Raw genomic sequence first — 17,312 nt, 5'->3', positions numbered from 1 at the left:
AATAAAACAAATTTAAAATCAATATTATGCATTCATATTCCAACAGCCTAAATGTTATTTTTTTCACTTTATGGTTGCAAAATACTTACTTTCATAAAACCTTCAGGCTTTAATTTGTGAAGTTTCGAAGCTGCAAGTAAAACACGATTTCTCTGAGAGTGAAGGACAGAATCTAGCACCTGCCACCATGTGTGGCAGTTCAGAACTAGAGCCAGACCAATGATGCAAACAATAGATATCAGAATGGCATTAACTGTCAGCTGCTCCTCATCTGCCTTGAAAACAGCCAGCAGTAAGACACCGGCAATAAAGCAGCTCATGATAAAAATAAAGATGACAAATGATGGAATACAACAGGTCTTCTTCCATTTCTTCACTCCCTTTTTTCCTGAAAAAATACAAACCAACATTAAAGTTACTGCTCCTTTTAAATGCAGAAAATATACACAGCAAAGAAAACAACATTTAGTTCATTTCATAATGTATCAACATTTATTAATTTTGCATTTGTGGTCAATTAAATGCTCTGAACAGCTCTTGTTCCCTTCAGGACAGATATCATCACTGGAGGCAGTTCAGAGAAGGGTTAAGTAGGTTGTTCCTAAGTATGGAGGGATTGTCTTTTGATGAATTCAGTGATAGATTGGGTCTGTGCTCAGAGTTTAGAAGTTGAAGGCAATCTTATTTCCTTATGATATAGATGAGGCCCATTTAGTCAGGAACTAATCTGGGTGAGCAGGTGAAGAATTGTTGAGTGAATGGGACATCGGAGGATGCTGGCCAGGAGTTCGCTGGGATAGTTAACAGTAGAAAACAAAAGCTAAGTCTGAGGGTTCCAGCAACGATGAGCTGGGGTAAGTGGGAAAGTTGAGGATGTTATAGAGGCGGCAATATTCAATGCTGACTTGTCCAAAGCTCATCAAGATCAAATATGATTGTTAGTAACAATCTTGTTTCAGTTGGCAAGATTTTGATAGTAGATTCATACCTTGTGTATCTTCAGTCTTGAAGACTCTGAAAAGTCTTGATGCCAGAAAACCAAACTCTTTTTCACAAGCATCTGAAAGAGTTGCAATCATCTCAGCCATCGATGTTTCCCCGCCAACACTGGACAATCTGTTGTAATCTGTAAAAAGAAACCTTTTAAACAGAAAAGAAGAGGTTAAAGTAAATGAAACATATTAAATCATCCAGGACAATGTTTTTTTCTATTTGAATGTTTTTAAACAGACTTATTTGACTGGAAAATTAGAATCGGGTGAAGAGTACAGCAATAAAGTAATCCAAATGATAATGATATAGATGTTTCTGGACAATAAAACAATTTAGCATACGTAGAAACAAGGAACTGAGGATGCTGGATTATACAACATTTTAAATAACCTCTACTCATACTCCCCTCCCACCTTCCTCGACCCTAGTCATTTTACCAGTTCCTCAGGTCTCGTATTGTTTTCCTCTTGAGAAACACCTTCCAGAGACAACAACAGGCTTTTAACATACTTAGAAAAATAATTTATGGCCAGCCCAGAATGGTCCTGTGCTTTTTTTACCTCCAGCTCTTCACCTCCCCTCCACCCCCACCCCCTACTTTCACTGAGGAAGGGTCGATCCTTTTCTCACTTCCTTTTCTCCAGTGATGCTGCCTCACCTGCTGATTTACTGCAGCACTTTGTGCCTAATTTAGCCAATTGTCTGGTTCTTTAATTACTGTTCAAAACCATAGGGATTTCAGTAATCTTATACCCATAAAGTCTAAAGCTCTCCTTAATCACATTCAGAACAAAATAATTAATCAGCAATAGTAGCCTAACATAAGACTTTATTCATATCACAAGGTGGAAAGGTTCAAATGAAATTATGTCCAATTGATGTGAAATAATTTATAAATAATAAAGTTGGAAGATGTGAGTGGTATTGGCCCATTTCCTTACTCTAATTCCTGTTCTCATGCATTTAGATATAATTATGCATTTAATTGTATTAAAAAAAATGAAAATCAAATAACTGCAGATGTTAAAAAGCTGAAATATAAGCAGAAAACATTGGAAACACTTAGCAGTTCTGACAAGGGACCCAAGGGCCCCGGACCCAAAACATAAACTCATTTTCTTTCCACAGATGTTACCAGACCTGCTGCATGTTTCCAGTATTTTCTGCTTTTATTTCAAATTTAACATAACCTTTTGCTTTATGCTAATAACCTATCCAAGAATATGAGAATTAACTTAAAATGGCCTTGATGTAGTGATTTTCCTTCAAATGAAAAGCTAACTGCTTTTCGTTGTCTCTGTACTGTACTGTACACTGCACAATGACAATAAAGTTTGAATCTGAATCTGAATTTGAATGAAATGTGGAGAGTAAACAAAGAGCAAATAAACTACTAAAAATAGTTTGGAAATTTTATAAAACATTCAAGACAAAGATGATAGAAATCAATATCAAGTAGAGTGAACATTGATTTGTACCTGACAGGTAAGGCTCTGGAAGTTTGTTCTGGTAGTTCTGGTGGATTTACAAACATTAATTTAAGCAGCAGCTCCAGGTAGCTAATTTGCTGAGCAAGTTTGGCACTCAATACCCAGGCCCAATTCCAATTTTCTCCTTCTTGCCGACCGCCAAAGTAAATAATTGCTTTGAACAATAAAAAGTAAAAAAAATTACTAACCAAGAAAGATGACAATAATCTAAATTATAGAGCAATGTTAACAGTTGTGAGGTGTAATAGTATAACATATCCATGAAAATATTAAATACATTAATATTGTTACCAAATGTCTCTTTCTGTTCTCAGGCAGCCGACAAGCTCAAACAGTTTTTAGAAAATAAGTACTTCATTCAGCTTTTTTGAAGCAAATACTTTCTTCAGCATTTTTGAAAAAAATTCAATTGAAGATTGCCGCTAGCAGATAATGTTTATAGAATTACAAAGATTGGAATGATGCATCATAGATGGAGGAGGAATAGGTTGTATTTTAATTGACAGTTTGTCTTAATTAAATAGATGGGAAAGGACCAGATGTGACAACTTTCCGTGTCTGATTTCGCATAGATGCTACTTTTCTGATCTCTGGAACATATATTCATAGGGTCGTAAAATCCATTTTGGAGTGAACAGGATACATTTCTTATACAGAGACCACTTTATGAAATATATGTCAGCATAGAATTCTTAAATTCTACTATGTTCTGTGTGCTGAAGCAAAGCAAGAATTTCATTGTCCTATCAGGGACACATGACAATAAACTCACTTGAACTTGAAATTGGCTGTGTAAAAAATTGGCTCTTCCAAGGTTTAGGACGAGTGAATTATAATACAATGGGTTTCTAAATTGTTTCAGACAAACTGAATGAATCAGAATTATTTTTAATTGCTATTGTTTGAACATTTGCAGCAGCATCAGAGAGTGGTACAACTCAATTCTCAAATTTAAGCCTCACCACAATTAGTCAGTAAATTATATCAGCACTTCAAGGCTGTACCATAGATAAATAAAAAATAGGTGCAGGAGACCTTTCGGCCCTCGAGCCAGCACCGCCATTCAATGTGATCATGGCTGATCATCCACAATCAGTACCCCATTCCTGCCTTCTCCCCATGTCCCTTGATTCAGCTAGCCCTAAGAGCTCTACCTAACCCTTTTTTGAATGCATCCAGCCTCCACTGCCTTCTGAGGCAGATAATTCCACTAATACATAACTCTCTGGATGAAAAAGGTTTTCCTCATTTCAGTTCTAAATGGCCTACCCCTTATTCTTAAACTATTCGGGAACATATTTCCTGCATCTAGCATGTCCAATCCTTTAATAATTTTATATGTTTCTATAAGATTCCCTCTCATCCTTCTAAATTCCAGTGAATACAAGCCCAGTCGTTCCATTCTTTCATATGACAGTCCCGCTATCCTGGGAATTAACCTCGTGAACCTATGCTGTGCTCCCTCAATAGCAAGAATGTCCTTCCTCAAATTAGGAAACCAAAACTGCACACAGTACTCCAGGTGTGGTCTCACGAGGGCCTTGTACAACTGCAGAAGTACCTCTTTGCTCCTATACTCAAATCCTTTTGTTATGAAGGCCAACATGCCATTAGCTTTCTTCACTGCATTGGAACATTTGAGATTCAAATGAAGCACTGGTGAAACCCGATCTGTCTGTTAAGGTGGATGTAATCAAACATATAACCTGGTCATTTATCAGAACTATTGATGATATATTCCTGTTGCTCACAACATTTCCCAGTAATTGGAGTTAACCCTTTGGTGCCAGATAATAAAGAAATGCATTACAAGGATAACCCAGGAAATAGGGGAAGACGCGAGTCCTCATTTCCACAGATCACAACCCCTTCCCTCCTCATCAATTGTGATGCAAGGCAATATAACAGTATCTCATTACCAGTAGCAATAATACCACTGATATTCTGTGATGTGATGTTAACATACCAAAAAATATGTAAACTCATTCCAAGTGCTAAATTAGTGCCAGTAAACTCAATCCAACTGCTATGCCAAGCTTCAGATCAATTGCAAAGCCAAGCAGTAAGCCTGTTCCCACAGAGGTCAAGAGTGTAATGAATACCACCAGCCAAGAGAACTGGAAAAGGGCTTCCACTTGCTGCCCAGCAAAAGTCTTCATTTCATCTAAGGGTAAGAAAAAGAATAAGGATGTAAGAAAGGACTGTGCTGCAGAAAACTAACATAAATAAATTATTTATCAAATTTAAAAAATCTTATTACAGAGGTTCTGCAGGATACAGGAACATGGAAATAGCCCATCAAATGTATTCTACCGTTTCAGGTGATCTATGAATTAATTCCAATTCCTTACGCTTTTCTCTATATCCCATAATACCTTTGGCTATTCAAAAATGAACCAATATCAGATTTAAATGTTTGCACCTGGCTTCATTTCCATTGCTTCTTATGCATTTAAGTATTTAAATGTCTACAGCTCTCCGAGTCACAGGGTCATACTGCATAGAAACAGGCCCTTTGGCCCAGCTTGCCCATGCTGATCAAGGTGCCACTACTCCCACTTGCCTGTTTTTGGTCCATAATCCTCTAAACCTTTCATTTCCATATACTTGTCCAACTGTCTTTTAAATGCTGCAGGTGCTGTCTCAAATACCCTCCCCCAGCAACTCATTCCATATACCCATCACCCTCTGTGTGAAAAAGTTGCTCCTCAGATTCCTATGAAATCTTTTCCCTCTCACGTTAAACCTATGTCCTCCATAGAAACATAGAAAATAGGTGCAGGAGGCCATTTGGCCCTTCGAGCCTGCACTGCCATTCAATATGATCATAGCTGATCATCCAACTCGGTATCCTGTACCTGCCTTCTCTCCATACCTCCTGATCCCTTTAGCCACAAGGACTACATCTAACTCCCTCTTAAATATAGCCATTGAACTGGCCTCAACTACTTTCTGTGGCAGAGAATTCCACAGATTCACCACTCTGTGTGAAATAAAAATTCTGCTTGAGTCCATTCCCCCCTTCGAGCCTGCCCCCCTTCAATATGATTGATCTCCAACTCGGTACCCTGTACCTGCCTTCTCTCCATACTCTGCTGATCTTTCCTGAACATTGTCTCCCTCTTAATAAGCCAATTTTGTAAGTTCATCTAAGATTGCTCTGGCCCAACTTCATCTCTTCTAAATTCTAGTGAGTTTCAAAGATTCCCCCCCTCATCCCTCTTCAAATTCTAGTGAGTACAATGAAGCCCCAGGGTCCCAGTTCACTTTCTTCTGGACTTCATATGGAAGTCCTGCCTATCCCAAGAATTAAGTTTCTATGGTGAAAATTCTAGGAGAGTACAAGCGAGTATGCAATACTGTCTTTCCTGGAAGTCTTGCCATCCCAGGAATCAGTCTGGTGAACTCTCTCTGTATCTCTACCTGCCTCACTCTTCAGCCGAGTCCCTTGTATTCTATATGGAAGTCCTGCCATCCCCAGGAATTCAGTCTGGTGAACTTCTCTGTACCCTCTATGGCAAGAATGTATTTCCTCAGATTAGGAGACCAAAAACTGTACGCAATATTCCAGGTGTGGTCTCACCAAGGCCCTGTACAACTGCAGTAGAACCTCCCTGCTCCTATACTCAAATCCTTTTGCTATGAATGCTAACATACCATTCGCTTTCTTCACTGCCTGCTGCACCTGCGTGCCTACTTTTAATGACTGTTGTACCATGACACCCAGGTCTCGTTGCTTTTCCCCTTTTCCTAATCGGCCACCATTCAGATAAAAGTCTACTTTCCTGTTCTTGCCACCAAAATGGATAACCTCACATTTATCCACATTATACTGCATCTGCCACGCATTTGCCCACTCACCCAGCCTATCCTAGTCACCTTGCAGCTTCCTAGCATCCTCCTCACAGCTAACACTGCCGCCCCCCAGTTTCGTGCCATCCGCAAACTTGGAGATGTTGCATTCAATTCCCTCGTCCAAATCATTAATATATATATTGTAAATAGCTGGGGTCCCAGCACTGAGCCTTGCGGTAACCCGCTAGTCACTGCCTGCCAGTTCTTGATTCCCCTACTCTGGGTAAAAGACTCTGTGCATCCACCCTATCTATTGCCCTCATGATCTTACACACCTCTCTAAGATCACCTCCCATCCTTCTATGCTCCAAGGAATACAGTCCTAGCCTGTCCAACCTGTCCCTATAGCTCAGGCCCTCAAATCCTGGCAATATCCTCATAAAAATATTTGCATATCAAGGTATTTCTAAACTTTATTCCTGAAAAACTTGGATTTAATTATTTTTAAACAACCTGACATAGGTTAAATTTTTACACATAGCCTTAAACATAGGTTAAATATAGCCTCAACCTTTACATTACATTATACATTATACAATACATTATCTCAATCTATTCTATCAATTGTCCTTAATATGTTTAAGAACACAATCAGTTCACACCTTATTCTTCAAACTTAAAACAAATACAAGTAATATTTTGTGTAACTTTCCCTTGCAGTTTAACCCATGGAGCCAAATTACCACAAAGGTAAATCTACAGTGCACTCCTTACTAAAATGTGATGCACAGGCTACACATAACATCTCAGGGTTAGCCATGCTTTTGTGTAATATAATCTTTGATTATGTCCTGCATAGTCTAGGTGAGCTAAGTATTTCCAGACATTGCACAATATTTGTAAATGATCATGCTGAAGGGAAAATATTAATATGGTAAACACAGAAAGGTGGAATGACGTCATTCAGCTCCACACATTACAAAAAATACCTGACAAGAGTGTTGAAAGTAGAACAAATATTTAAAAATATATAATCTCAATGATTTGAAGAATGATTGAAATTACATTTGTGGAAGATGGAAGTGTACGTTTATGAATCACTAAACTTCAGTAAAAGTACCATCGCTGTTTACCTTCAAGTTTTTTCAGAAGAAATGATTTTCCACTTCCCCATTGAGCATAAAGACCAACGCAAATAGGTGGCTGCATTGTTGGCTCACTTAGGATGTCTGCCAATGCACTACTATACAGATCATAACCAAGCATATCTCCGTCCGTCTCAGAAGGTGAGAGATGTCCTGCGATTGTTTAAAAAAGTTTTTTTTTTTTAAATCAGAATATATAGTATCAAATAAATTGTCATTATCATACCAATATCAAAAAGCACAGTGATCAGTGAATAATATCAATCAGCCTGTAGAAATTTAACAAGAAAAGATGGACTATAGAGAAAGAAACAGTTACAATAGCACGAGGGTGAAGGGAAATACATGGGTTGGCTGAAGGGTAAAATAAATGAAAGTTAAGAAATTTAAACGTTACAGAAGAAAATGACATAGGCCATCAAGAAAAAACTTACCATACCAGAAATAATAAAAGCTACGGACCCCAACAAAACACAAAATGCTGGGGGAACTCAGGGGGTCAGACAACATCTGTAGTGGGAATGGACAGATGACATTTCAGGGCGAGCAACGCCTGCCCATTCTCTCCACAGATGCTGATTGGCCCGCGTTTCCCCAGCACATTTCTGTTCAGGTTTCCAGCATTCGCAGTTACTTGTGACCAACAAAATCTCAATTCGAGTATGAAAAACTAACACATGAGAATTAACAAACTTATTCCAACAAAGTTAAAACACCGGCATCTAACTGACACAGCAGAATTTTATCTAGCAATCAGTCTATTACCAATGTTCAAACTGATAAGAAATGTTGCCAACATTGTTCGCAAGCATCTATCTCTCACGTAGTGGCCTAAAAGATCAGCAACTTCACTTGGCCCCAGAACTCATGCCAGCCCAAGCCTGAGAACGGATGAGTTGTCGGGTGAAAGTGGCTGCTCTTGACTCCAAGCCATTTTTGAATTCAGTTTTGTATTAAGAAGTCAATAAGGAATAAAGATGGAAATCTTTCCACTGAGAGGAATTATATCTAGTACAAAAAGTTGCTATGACCCAATTGTCTCAAGACAATATCCAACCTTTATCATGGATCTGTACACTGCGAATGGCTCGATTGTAATCTTGTAGTCTTTCCGCTGACTGGTTAGCACGCAACAAAAAAACCCAATAATAAATATACTTCAACTATTTCATATGTGACCTCTCAGAAGTGAGATGTTTGTTGATGACTACAAATGGTTCAGTTTTATTCACAACCCCACAAATAACAGAATAATAATAAACAAAAAGAATATTCAACAAATAACCAGAGAGCAATGCTGTATTATTATCTACCTTTTTGGTGACCCTCGGACTATCCTTGATGGGACTCTGCTGGCTTTACCTTGCACTATACGTTATTCCCTTATCATGTATCTAAACGATGTAAATGGCTCGATTTTAATCATGTATTGTCTTTCTGTGACTGGATAGCACGCAAATAAAGTTTTTCACTGCACCTCTGTACACGTGGCAATAAACTAAACTAAAAAAAGAGGCAGTCCACCTTCACATGTAGTAAGAAGTGGACAATATTCAGACTTGGTTTGGTAAATAACAACCTAACTTTATAGGTTTCATGCAATAATAGCAGTGAATGCCATATATTAAATAAGGAAGCATGAACAGAGATAATGTTTCAGTTCATTGACTCTTCCAGTTATCGTGAATTAGTTATTGACAATAGACAATAGGTGCAGGAGTAGGCCATTTGGCCCTTCGAGCCAGCACCGCCATTCAATGGGATCATGGCTGATCATCCCCAATCAGTATCCCGTTCCTGCCTTCTCCCTATATCCCCTGAATCCGCTATTTTTAAGAGCCCTATCTAGCTCTCTCTTGAAAGCATCCAGGGAACCTGCCTCCACCACCTTCTGAGGCAGAGAATTCCACAGACTCACAACTCTCTCTGAGAAAAAGTGTTTCCTCATCTCCGTTCTAAATGGCTTACTCCTTATTCTTAAACTGTGGCCCAATTTTCTGGACTCCCCCAACATCGGGAACATGTTCCCTGCCTCAAGTGTGTCCAAGCCCTTAACAATCTTATGTTTCAATGAGATGCCCTGTCATCCTTCTAAACTCCAGAGTGTACAAGCCCAGCTGCTCCATTCTCTCAGCATATGACAGTCCCGCCATCCCGGGAATTAACCTTGTAAACCTACGCTGCACTCCGTCAATAGCAAGAATGTCCTTCCTCAAATTAGGGGACCAAGAATGCACACAATACTCCAGGTGTGATCTCACTAGGGCTCTGTACAACTGCAGAAGGACCTCTTTGCTCCTATATTCAATTCCTCTTTTTATAAAGGCCAATATGCCATTCGCTTTCTTCACTGCCTGCTGTACCTGTATGCTTACTTTCATAGACTGATGTACAAGGACACGCAGATCCTGATGTACTTCCCCTTTTCCCAACTTGATGCCATTTAGATAGTAATCTGCCTTCCTGTTTTTGCTACCAAAGTGGATAACCTCACATTTATCTGCATCAAACCTCATTTGCCATACACCTGCCCACTCCCCCAACCTTCCCAAGTCGCCCTGCATTCTCATAGCATCCTTCTCACAGTTCACACTGCCACCCAGCTTTGTGTCATCTGCAAATTTGCTAATGTTACTTTGAATCCCTTCATCCAAATCATTGATGTATATTGTAAATAGCTGCGGTCCCAGCACCGAGCCTTACGGTACCCCACTAGTCACTGCCGGTCATTCTGAAAGGGGCCCCTTAATCCCTACTCTTTGTTTCCTGTCCGTCAACCACTTCTCTATCCATGTCAGCACATGTGCCCTAATTTTGCCCACTAATCTCCTATGTGGGACCTTATAAAATGCTTTCTGAAAGTCCAGGTACGCTAAACATGAAACATGTTAAACATTGACCTGAAACATTGGCTGCTTCTTTCTCATTAAAAGCTGTCTTGATCTGTTGAGTATTTCAGGCACTTTCTATTTTGTTTCAGAGATTCTCTACAATAGATTTATCCTATTTCTATGAAAAGGACAGGTACATGCTAATTTTATTGTTGAACTGCAATAATTTGGCTCAGGGATCAGATCGTTTGGATGATCAATTTACCAGCATCTTTTTATGGGATATCTTCAGGCCTCCCGCAATTTTAATAATTGTTGCCAATATTGACAGATGATCATTACTAATGCTTAACTAACGTACAAAAAATTTCAGGGCTGCTGGGACATGTGCAACATAAAAATACAGACTGAAATTAGAAAGGCAATGAGGGTGCATGAGAAATTATAGGTAGATATAATCACAAATTATGTTATTGGCAGATAAAATATAAAATCATGTAAAAATACTCTATAACAGTGAGAATGTATAGTTTCTATGAAGCACCAATATAGGAGCATATTTTGCCTGTCTTTAAAGGAGGGTTTATGTATGGAGGTAAATACTGACACAAAGAAAAATTGTGAAGTATTAGAAGTAATAAACAAAAAGTATATCCAAGAATCTTTAAAAGTGGACAGATTGCCAAACCATGGTTAAAATACATCTCAGAGAAGAAAAACGTGCAAGCACCAATGATCATTTTTAAAATCCTTCGGGCTATTGGAACAGAGAAGAGGACGTGTCCTGATCCATGAAATATAAATTATATAGTTGATTAAAAAGATGTAATTCAACATCATGCTTTAGTTGCATATTCTGCAGCCTTGGCGTAGTAGTGGTGAATAGACAGCACATTTAGTAAGGGTGGATGATGTATCAGCCATCTTGGATGACGTTGATCTTTACAGATATCGATGGAACTACGAATCAGGCCAATTGAATACTCACCTGACATGCAACTTCGAGATGGTGCAGAGGCAGTGGGGAATCAAGGGGCAAATCATTCTAATTTCCTCTTGTGACCATAGTATTTATATGGCTGGTCAATGCAAGATCCTTGTTAGCGGCAAATGCAAGGTTGTTGATGGTGGATGTGATGTTGGTGATGCTACTTATTGGGGCAAGGTGGTGGTGAAAGACTTTTGGAGATTATTGGAGATTGTCATTGCCTGGGATTGTGGGATATGAACATTACTTGCCATCTAATCTGCCCGATTGCTCAGATCCTGCTTCATGCAGCACACTATTTCATGATCTGAGAAGCTGCAGAAGGAACCAAACCCCATGCAGTGAATGAATATCTTAATTTGTGTTCTTCTGATGAAGATCAAGGTAAAGGTAGTTGTGATGACAGCAGTGAAAATGCATCACTGTGGAGCTGGAGACACATGGAACTACATGTATTGGAAGGTACACCCAAAATGCTGGAGTAACTCAGTGGGACAGGCAGAGAGATATAGAACAAATTACTGAAAGATATGCAAAAAAGTAACGATGATAAAGGAAACAAGTCATTGTTAGCTGTTTACTAGGTGAGAACGAGAAGCTGATGCAACTTGGGTGGCGGAGGGATGGAGAGAGAGGGAATGCAGGGGTTACTTGAAGTTAAAGAAATGAATATTCATACCACTGGGTTGTAATCTGCCCAAGCGAAATATGAGATGCTGTTCCTCCAATTTGCGTTTAGCCTCACTCTGACAAAAGGTCAGTATGGGAATGGGAAGGGGAATTAAAGTGTTTGGTGACCAGGAGATCAGTTAACCAGCATCTACAGTTCCTTCCTAAAGAAATTGGAATATTGAATAAAACACAAAGTGCCGAAGAAGGGTCCCAATCTGAACGTTAACTATCCATTCCCTCCACAGATGCCCCTGACCTGCTGAGTTCCTCTAGTACCTTATGTATTTCCATAAGGAACTGTTGTAGTAGTGTCCTGGTGTGGAAATTGTTCATTTCCAAAAACCATGTTATACATGTTACCAAGGCGAGAGTTTACTAATTTCCCATTGATTTCAATTTTACTGAAGCCCTTTAATTCCTCAGTGTGTTAATGCTGTCTTGATATTTAAGGAAGTTCACTCACAGCTAACCTCTGGAATCCATGTCTGTGATGTGTTCTGGAGCCAGTTTTTCTACTAATGAAATTAAGCATTGTAAGCAATAAAAAGTTGTTCTACCCAAATCAAGCCAAGCCCCAGAACTGCATGCATTGATTGTACGTGCATAATTCATAGAGAGTTCTTAGATTGTAACAGAAAAGCAGTACACAGGCACACACTGACTCTTACTTCCTCTCTCTCCCTCTTTTTCTTGTTTTCCCTACCTTACTCCTCTCCCCAGTAGCTGAAGCCAACATTTCTGTTTTTATTTTATGGCAGATAAAATTGTCCGTTTCTCACCTCCCTTTGTTAACGCTACCGCCTTCTCTTCCACATTTTTCTCTTCTTCCTCTGACTGGAATAAGTGAAGATTTGACCTGGTTTTCCAAGATATCTTACATAACTAATAACAAATCAGTCAACCAGGAGATTTCATGAATTCTCTTTATTATCCATTCAAGACTCCATACTTCATTGCCTGTTCTTTCTGGAGTTTACAGACATCTTGTGGCTGTTGTTTATCTATTCTGTTTTTTTTAAGCCTCCTGTTCTGAACTGGTTAATGATCATGCAGTACTCTATTTATTTGCTGAAAATTATAAAAGTAAAACAACTTTTAAAATACAAAGCAAACAAAAAACCCACTACGGAAACAAGTATCCTTAGCTGTATCCTCAAATGCATTACCATTATGTCAAGGGGGTGGGGATAGAGAATGCTCAAAAAACTATTTTTAAGAATTTATGTCCCACAATTGGGATCACATTGCAGATAAAAACACTAAATCCAGATCCATTCATTTAAATAGTTGAAACTAAAATGATGATAAACGTCCAAAATGTCTGAAGCATACAGAAATTGCAATGATAGTCAATTTAAAAGAAACCATTTTATTTCCTTGGAAATCTATGAATTCAATGGACAGACTGAGTTAATACCAAAAGGCGACTGAAGCACTCTCAAAGTTTTCTTCACACATTTTATTTCTAAATAGCAGAGATGATTTGGAGAAATGTTTGTATTACATTTTGCTCTGCCTCCAGTTTACCACCCAAGAGAAACCAAAGGCCACTTACGAAGTTTAATTTAGTTATTATCACCTGTCAAATAGTGTCAATAAAGGGAATGACACAATATTTTTAGGGTTAAGATTAAGAAAATTCAGCAGAATGCTGTCTGGATTAGGGGACATTAGATACAAGGCGAGGTTGGATTGTTTTCTCGGGATGCCGGAGGTTGAGGAGTGATCTGACAAAAGTATATAAGCTTTTACCCCAGGATGGAAATGTTAAAAGGCTAGAGAATATAGCTTTAAGGTGAAATGGGGCAAAGTGTAAAAAGATGTGGAGGGCAAGTTTTTTTGTTTACATAATAGAGTGGTGGGTGCCTGGAAGGCACTGCCAGGGGTGGTGATATAGGTGTGATGGTGGCATTTAAGAGGATATTATGCAGGGGATGAAGGGGCATGAACCAAGCAGAGGCAGATGCGATGAGTTTATCTTGACATTATGTTTTGCACAGACATTGTGGGCCAAGGGAGTTTTGGACAAATTTTGAACTTTTGTACAAAACTAATTTTGTAGTTATAGTCAGGACCCAAAATATTTGATTTTTTTACAGATATACTTTTTTTTGATCTTCCAGCTATTACCAACATCTATATCAATTGCAGGATAACTAGAACACATGCAACACTAACCATCTTTATTTCAGGTTTAATCAAAAGTGGCCCATAATGGATTACCAGAACAATACAAAATTAACTTTTCAATGCACATTCGTCTGATGCAAGACAAATAAAATAAACTCTAAGACATTCAGCAGGGCTTGGCAACTTGCCTGGAATTCTGTATGTACAATCATCTGAATTTCCTTCTTTGCAGGTCTACATATTAACAAGAAACTGAAAGCAGGGACAGGAATAGAAAACTGACCAGAAGGTGTCAAGATCCAAAGTTCAAGTTTACCAACATATTCTGGCAGATCCACTTCTGTGCACAGTTATGATATTTGCAACAAGAGGAGGAAGATTAATGATTCAAACATCCATTACTTATTAGACTGGCAATCTCTCAAAACTTAGAGAGATTCTCAGAAAGCAACTGAATAATGTAAAGGGTTATAGACCAAAGTCTCAGTCACTGCCCACTTTCCTTTTGACAGTTGCATGCATTATGGTTTCTTCCAATTTGTCTATCAAAATAATTTACCCGTTAGAATTGTTGATTAGCCACAGCCAAAGAGAGTATATTTAAGAATCGCAAGTGAATAGTGACTAAATAGCAATCCAGAATTCTAATGTTTTTCCCTCCACCCTTAATCTTAATAAAGTCAAAGATTTTTGTAGTTGACATTGGCTTACTTAGCAACCATCAGCTACAGGCCATCTTCATCTATACAACACAGCACTGTTCCAGGCACTAACCATAACCATTGGAGAAGCAAAATAATTTAAATTAAACAATTCAAACATTTTCCTTTTATATATCTAACTACTGCACATAACCAAGCAAAATTCTTACTTGCTCCAAATATCTGGGTCAAAATGCTTTTCTGATGACTGCAATCTATGTTGTATGGGGTTTCGCCGGCTTTGTTAGGGCGGTATAGAAGACGTCCATCTTTAGGATTTCTCAGGAGCAGTTCTGCCAATTTTCTACTTCGTCCACGGATCGCAATGTGAAGTGGAGTGTCCCCTTTCTGAAACCATTGACAATTAAATATTTTCAAATCATATGTTTTCATTTAAACAGTTTAACATAAAGATATTTAGAATACAGCAAAACTCAAACAATTCAGTGTCAAGTTGTTTGTAAATTCAAATAGTTTAGCATCCAGCTCCCTTTTTGGTCCAGATTCTGAGCCAGAAGTCCAGAGTGCAAGCGGAGTTTGTGGCCAGAATGAGAGATGAAGCTGTGAATACCAGGGGTCAGGAACATCGGTAGGTTAGCAGCAGGAGCTGCCGTCCTGAGTGCATATAAATTTCAGCTTGTTTGAAAGATTTAAATGTACAACCTGAAACTCACCAGTTCTATTTTACACTCCCATTAAACTCACCTGGTCTCAGTTTCCCACTTTAAACATGGCAAAGTCCCATTCTCCCTCATTTCTCTACAACCACTGAACTTATTCTTTCTCACATATCCATCCATTCTGCTTTGAGACTTTTATTTGCCATAAATGAGTAATATGGAGTAGCCAATTAATCTGCCAGCACATCAATGGAACATGGGAGGAAACCTGAGAAAAACAATGAATCACTACGAGGGGAAATAAAAATGCTGGAGAAACTCAGCGGGTTAGGCAGCATCTATGGAGCGAAGGAATAGATGACGTTTTGGGTCGAGACCCTTCTTCAGACTTCAGTCACTACGAGATTCTGGAACTCTGCAGACAGTACCCAAGGTCAGGAGTGTGCATGGTTCCCTGAAGCCGGGAGGCCACTCAGTACTCAATAGATAGTTCAACATCCAGTCACCAAAAAATATGTAGAATATTTCAAAATACTTTTCCAAATATGGATTTGTGTTAAATGGTAATCATAATAATAGAGAAGCAATGAACTGCAGATGTTGGTTTATAAAAAGAGCCATGTAGTAATGGCTGGACTAACTCAGCGGGTCAGGCAGCATCTCTGGAAAACATGGACAATGTTCTCCGGAGATGCTGCCTGACCCATTGAGTTATTCCAGCACTTTGTATCTCTTTTTAGGAAAATAATATTGGGCAGAGCCAACTTGGATTTATTACTTGGTTAAGAGAAATCATTTTTTGAGAAAAACATCAGTTCATTTGCGTACAAGGGAATTTGGAGAATAGCACTGGTGGTATTCTTCTAGTGCCTTGAGGTGTAAATAGTCCAAGTCTCAGAAGTATATAGGAGGATAGGGATCAACTTTTCTCAGCAGTCCATAGATTATGTACAAGGTCTGAGAACTTGATCTTCAAATATCATTTTCTGCAATCATCCCAAAGGAAAGAATAATAGGCTACATTAAAGTTGAATGAAGAAAGGCCTGGATTAATTGATTTGTTGTTCCAAATAAATTGTAACTTCCAAATATTGTGGTCTCCATTTCCATAGCATGGTTCTTAATGCAAGCTTGCTTAGCAAGAACTTAATTTATGTTGGTTTTAATAGAGAATAGATTACCAGTTAATGCGTGTTGCATCATTCAACCACAATTAACTTACTCAATAAGGCCACCAGCAGTCTGCCCTCTTTCCTTCAGGAAATCTCCATTCACCACAAACTGGATTCTCTGGGAAATTAACTTCCCTATTCTCTCCCAAATAAGAGAATGGTCAAAATCTAGATACACTCAAGTTTCAGATTTTTATCCAAGCTCTGTTTTTTCATCTATTGTGAGTAAAGATTTCTAATCGCACCAAGTTTCTCACTTGGCAAGTCACCTTCTGGAAAGTTCAGAACTTCTGAGGGATACACAATAGCTATCTACAAACTATACATTAGCACTTCTCGGAAAGGAATCAAAATGACATCCTCTTTCACTGTCCCTGCAAATGATCCAAAGCCCTACTGCATACAGATTTAACCTCCCTAAAATTAACTGCCACTCACCAAAAATTGTCTAGTATGGAAGAATACATCCGGAACATAATTTAAAGTCTGCATACTTTAAAGTTGGCAAAAGAAGGACGATTTAAAATGAAGACCCAGTGAACAAGGGCGGAACGCAAGACCCAGCGGACTGCAGCCAAATGCAAGACCCGGTGGACCGTAGCCTGCAGGGGGCGCTGCCGAGTTGGCCCATGTTCTGAGGACCGTGGCCTGGAAGTGGAGCCTGCCGAGCCGCTGCTGCTTGTACCCCGAAGGCCAGAGACCGGAAAGAGGAAGCCAGTGATGGCAACAAATGCGATGGGAGACAACTGAGGCTAGTAGGAGAGAAGTGGGGTCT

The 17,312-nt window shown here is 39.0% G+C and overlaps 1 protein-coding gene across 1 annotated transcript in view; it reads right to left on the bottom strand.

Annotated features, from left to right (window-relative positions):
• The window catches only part of LOC129697067 (kinase D-interacting substrate of 220 kDa-like), an 80,543-nt gene that overhangs the window by 38,563 nt on the left and 24,668 nt on the right, over positions 1 to 17,312 (bottom strand). The window contains 6 exon segments of the mRNA XM_055635282.1: positions 90 to 388; positions 989 to 1,140; positions 2,472 to 2,637; positions 4,450 to 4,647; positions 7,412 to 7,576; positions 14,916 to 15,093. Of these exon segments, the coding sequence (XP_055491257.1) occupies positions 90 to 388; positions 989 to 1,140; positions 2,472 to 2,637; positions 4,450 to 4,647; positions 7,412 to 7,576; positions 14,916 to 15,093 (1,158 nt within the window).

This window comes from Leucoraja erinacea, chromosome 5, assembly GCF_028641065.1.
Source record: "Leucoraja erinacea ecotype New England chromosome 5, Leri_hhj_1, whole genome shotgun sequence".
NCBI lineage: Eukaryota > Metazoa > Chordata > Chondrichthyes > Rajiformes > Rajidae > Leucoraja > Leucoraja erinaceus.
This window is presented reverse-complemented; position numbering and strand designations above follow the sequence as displayed.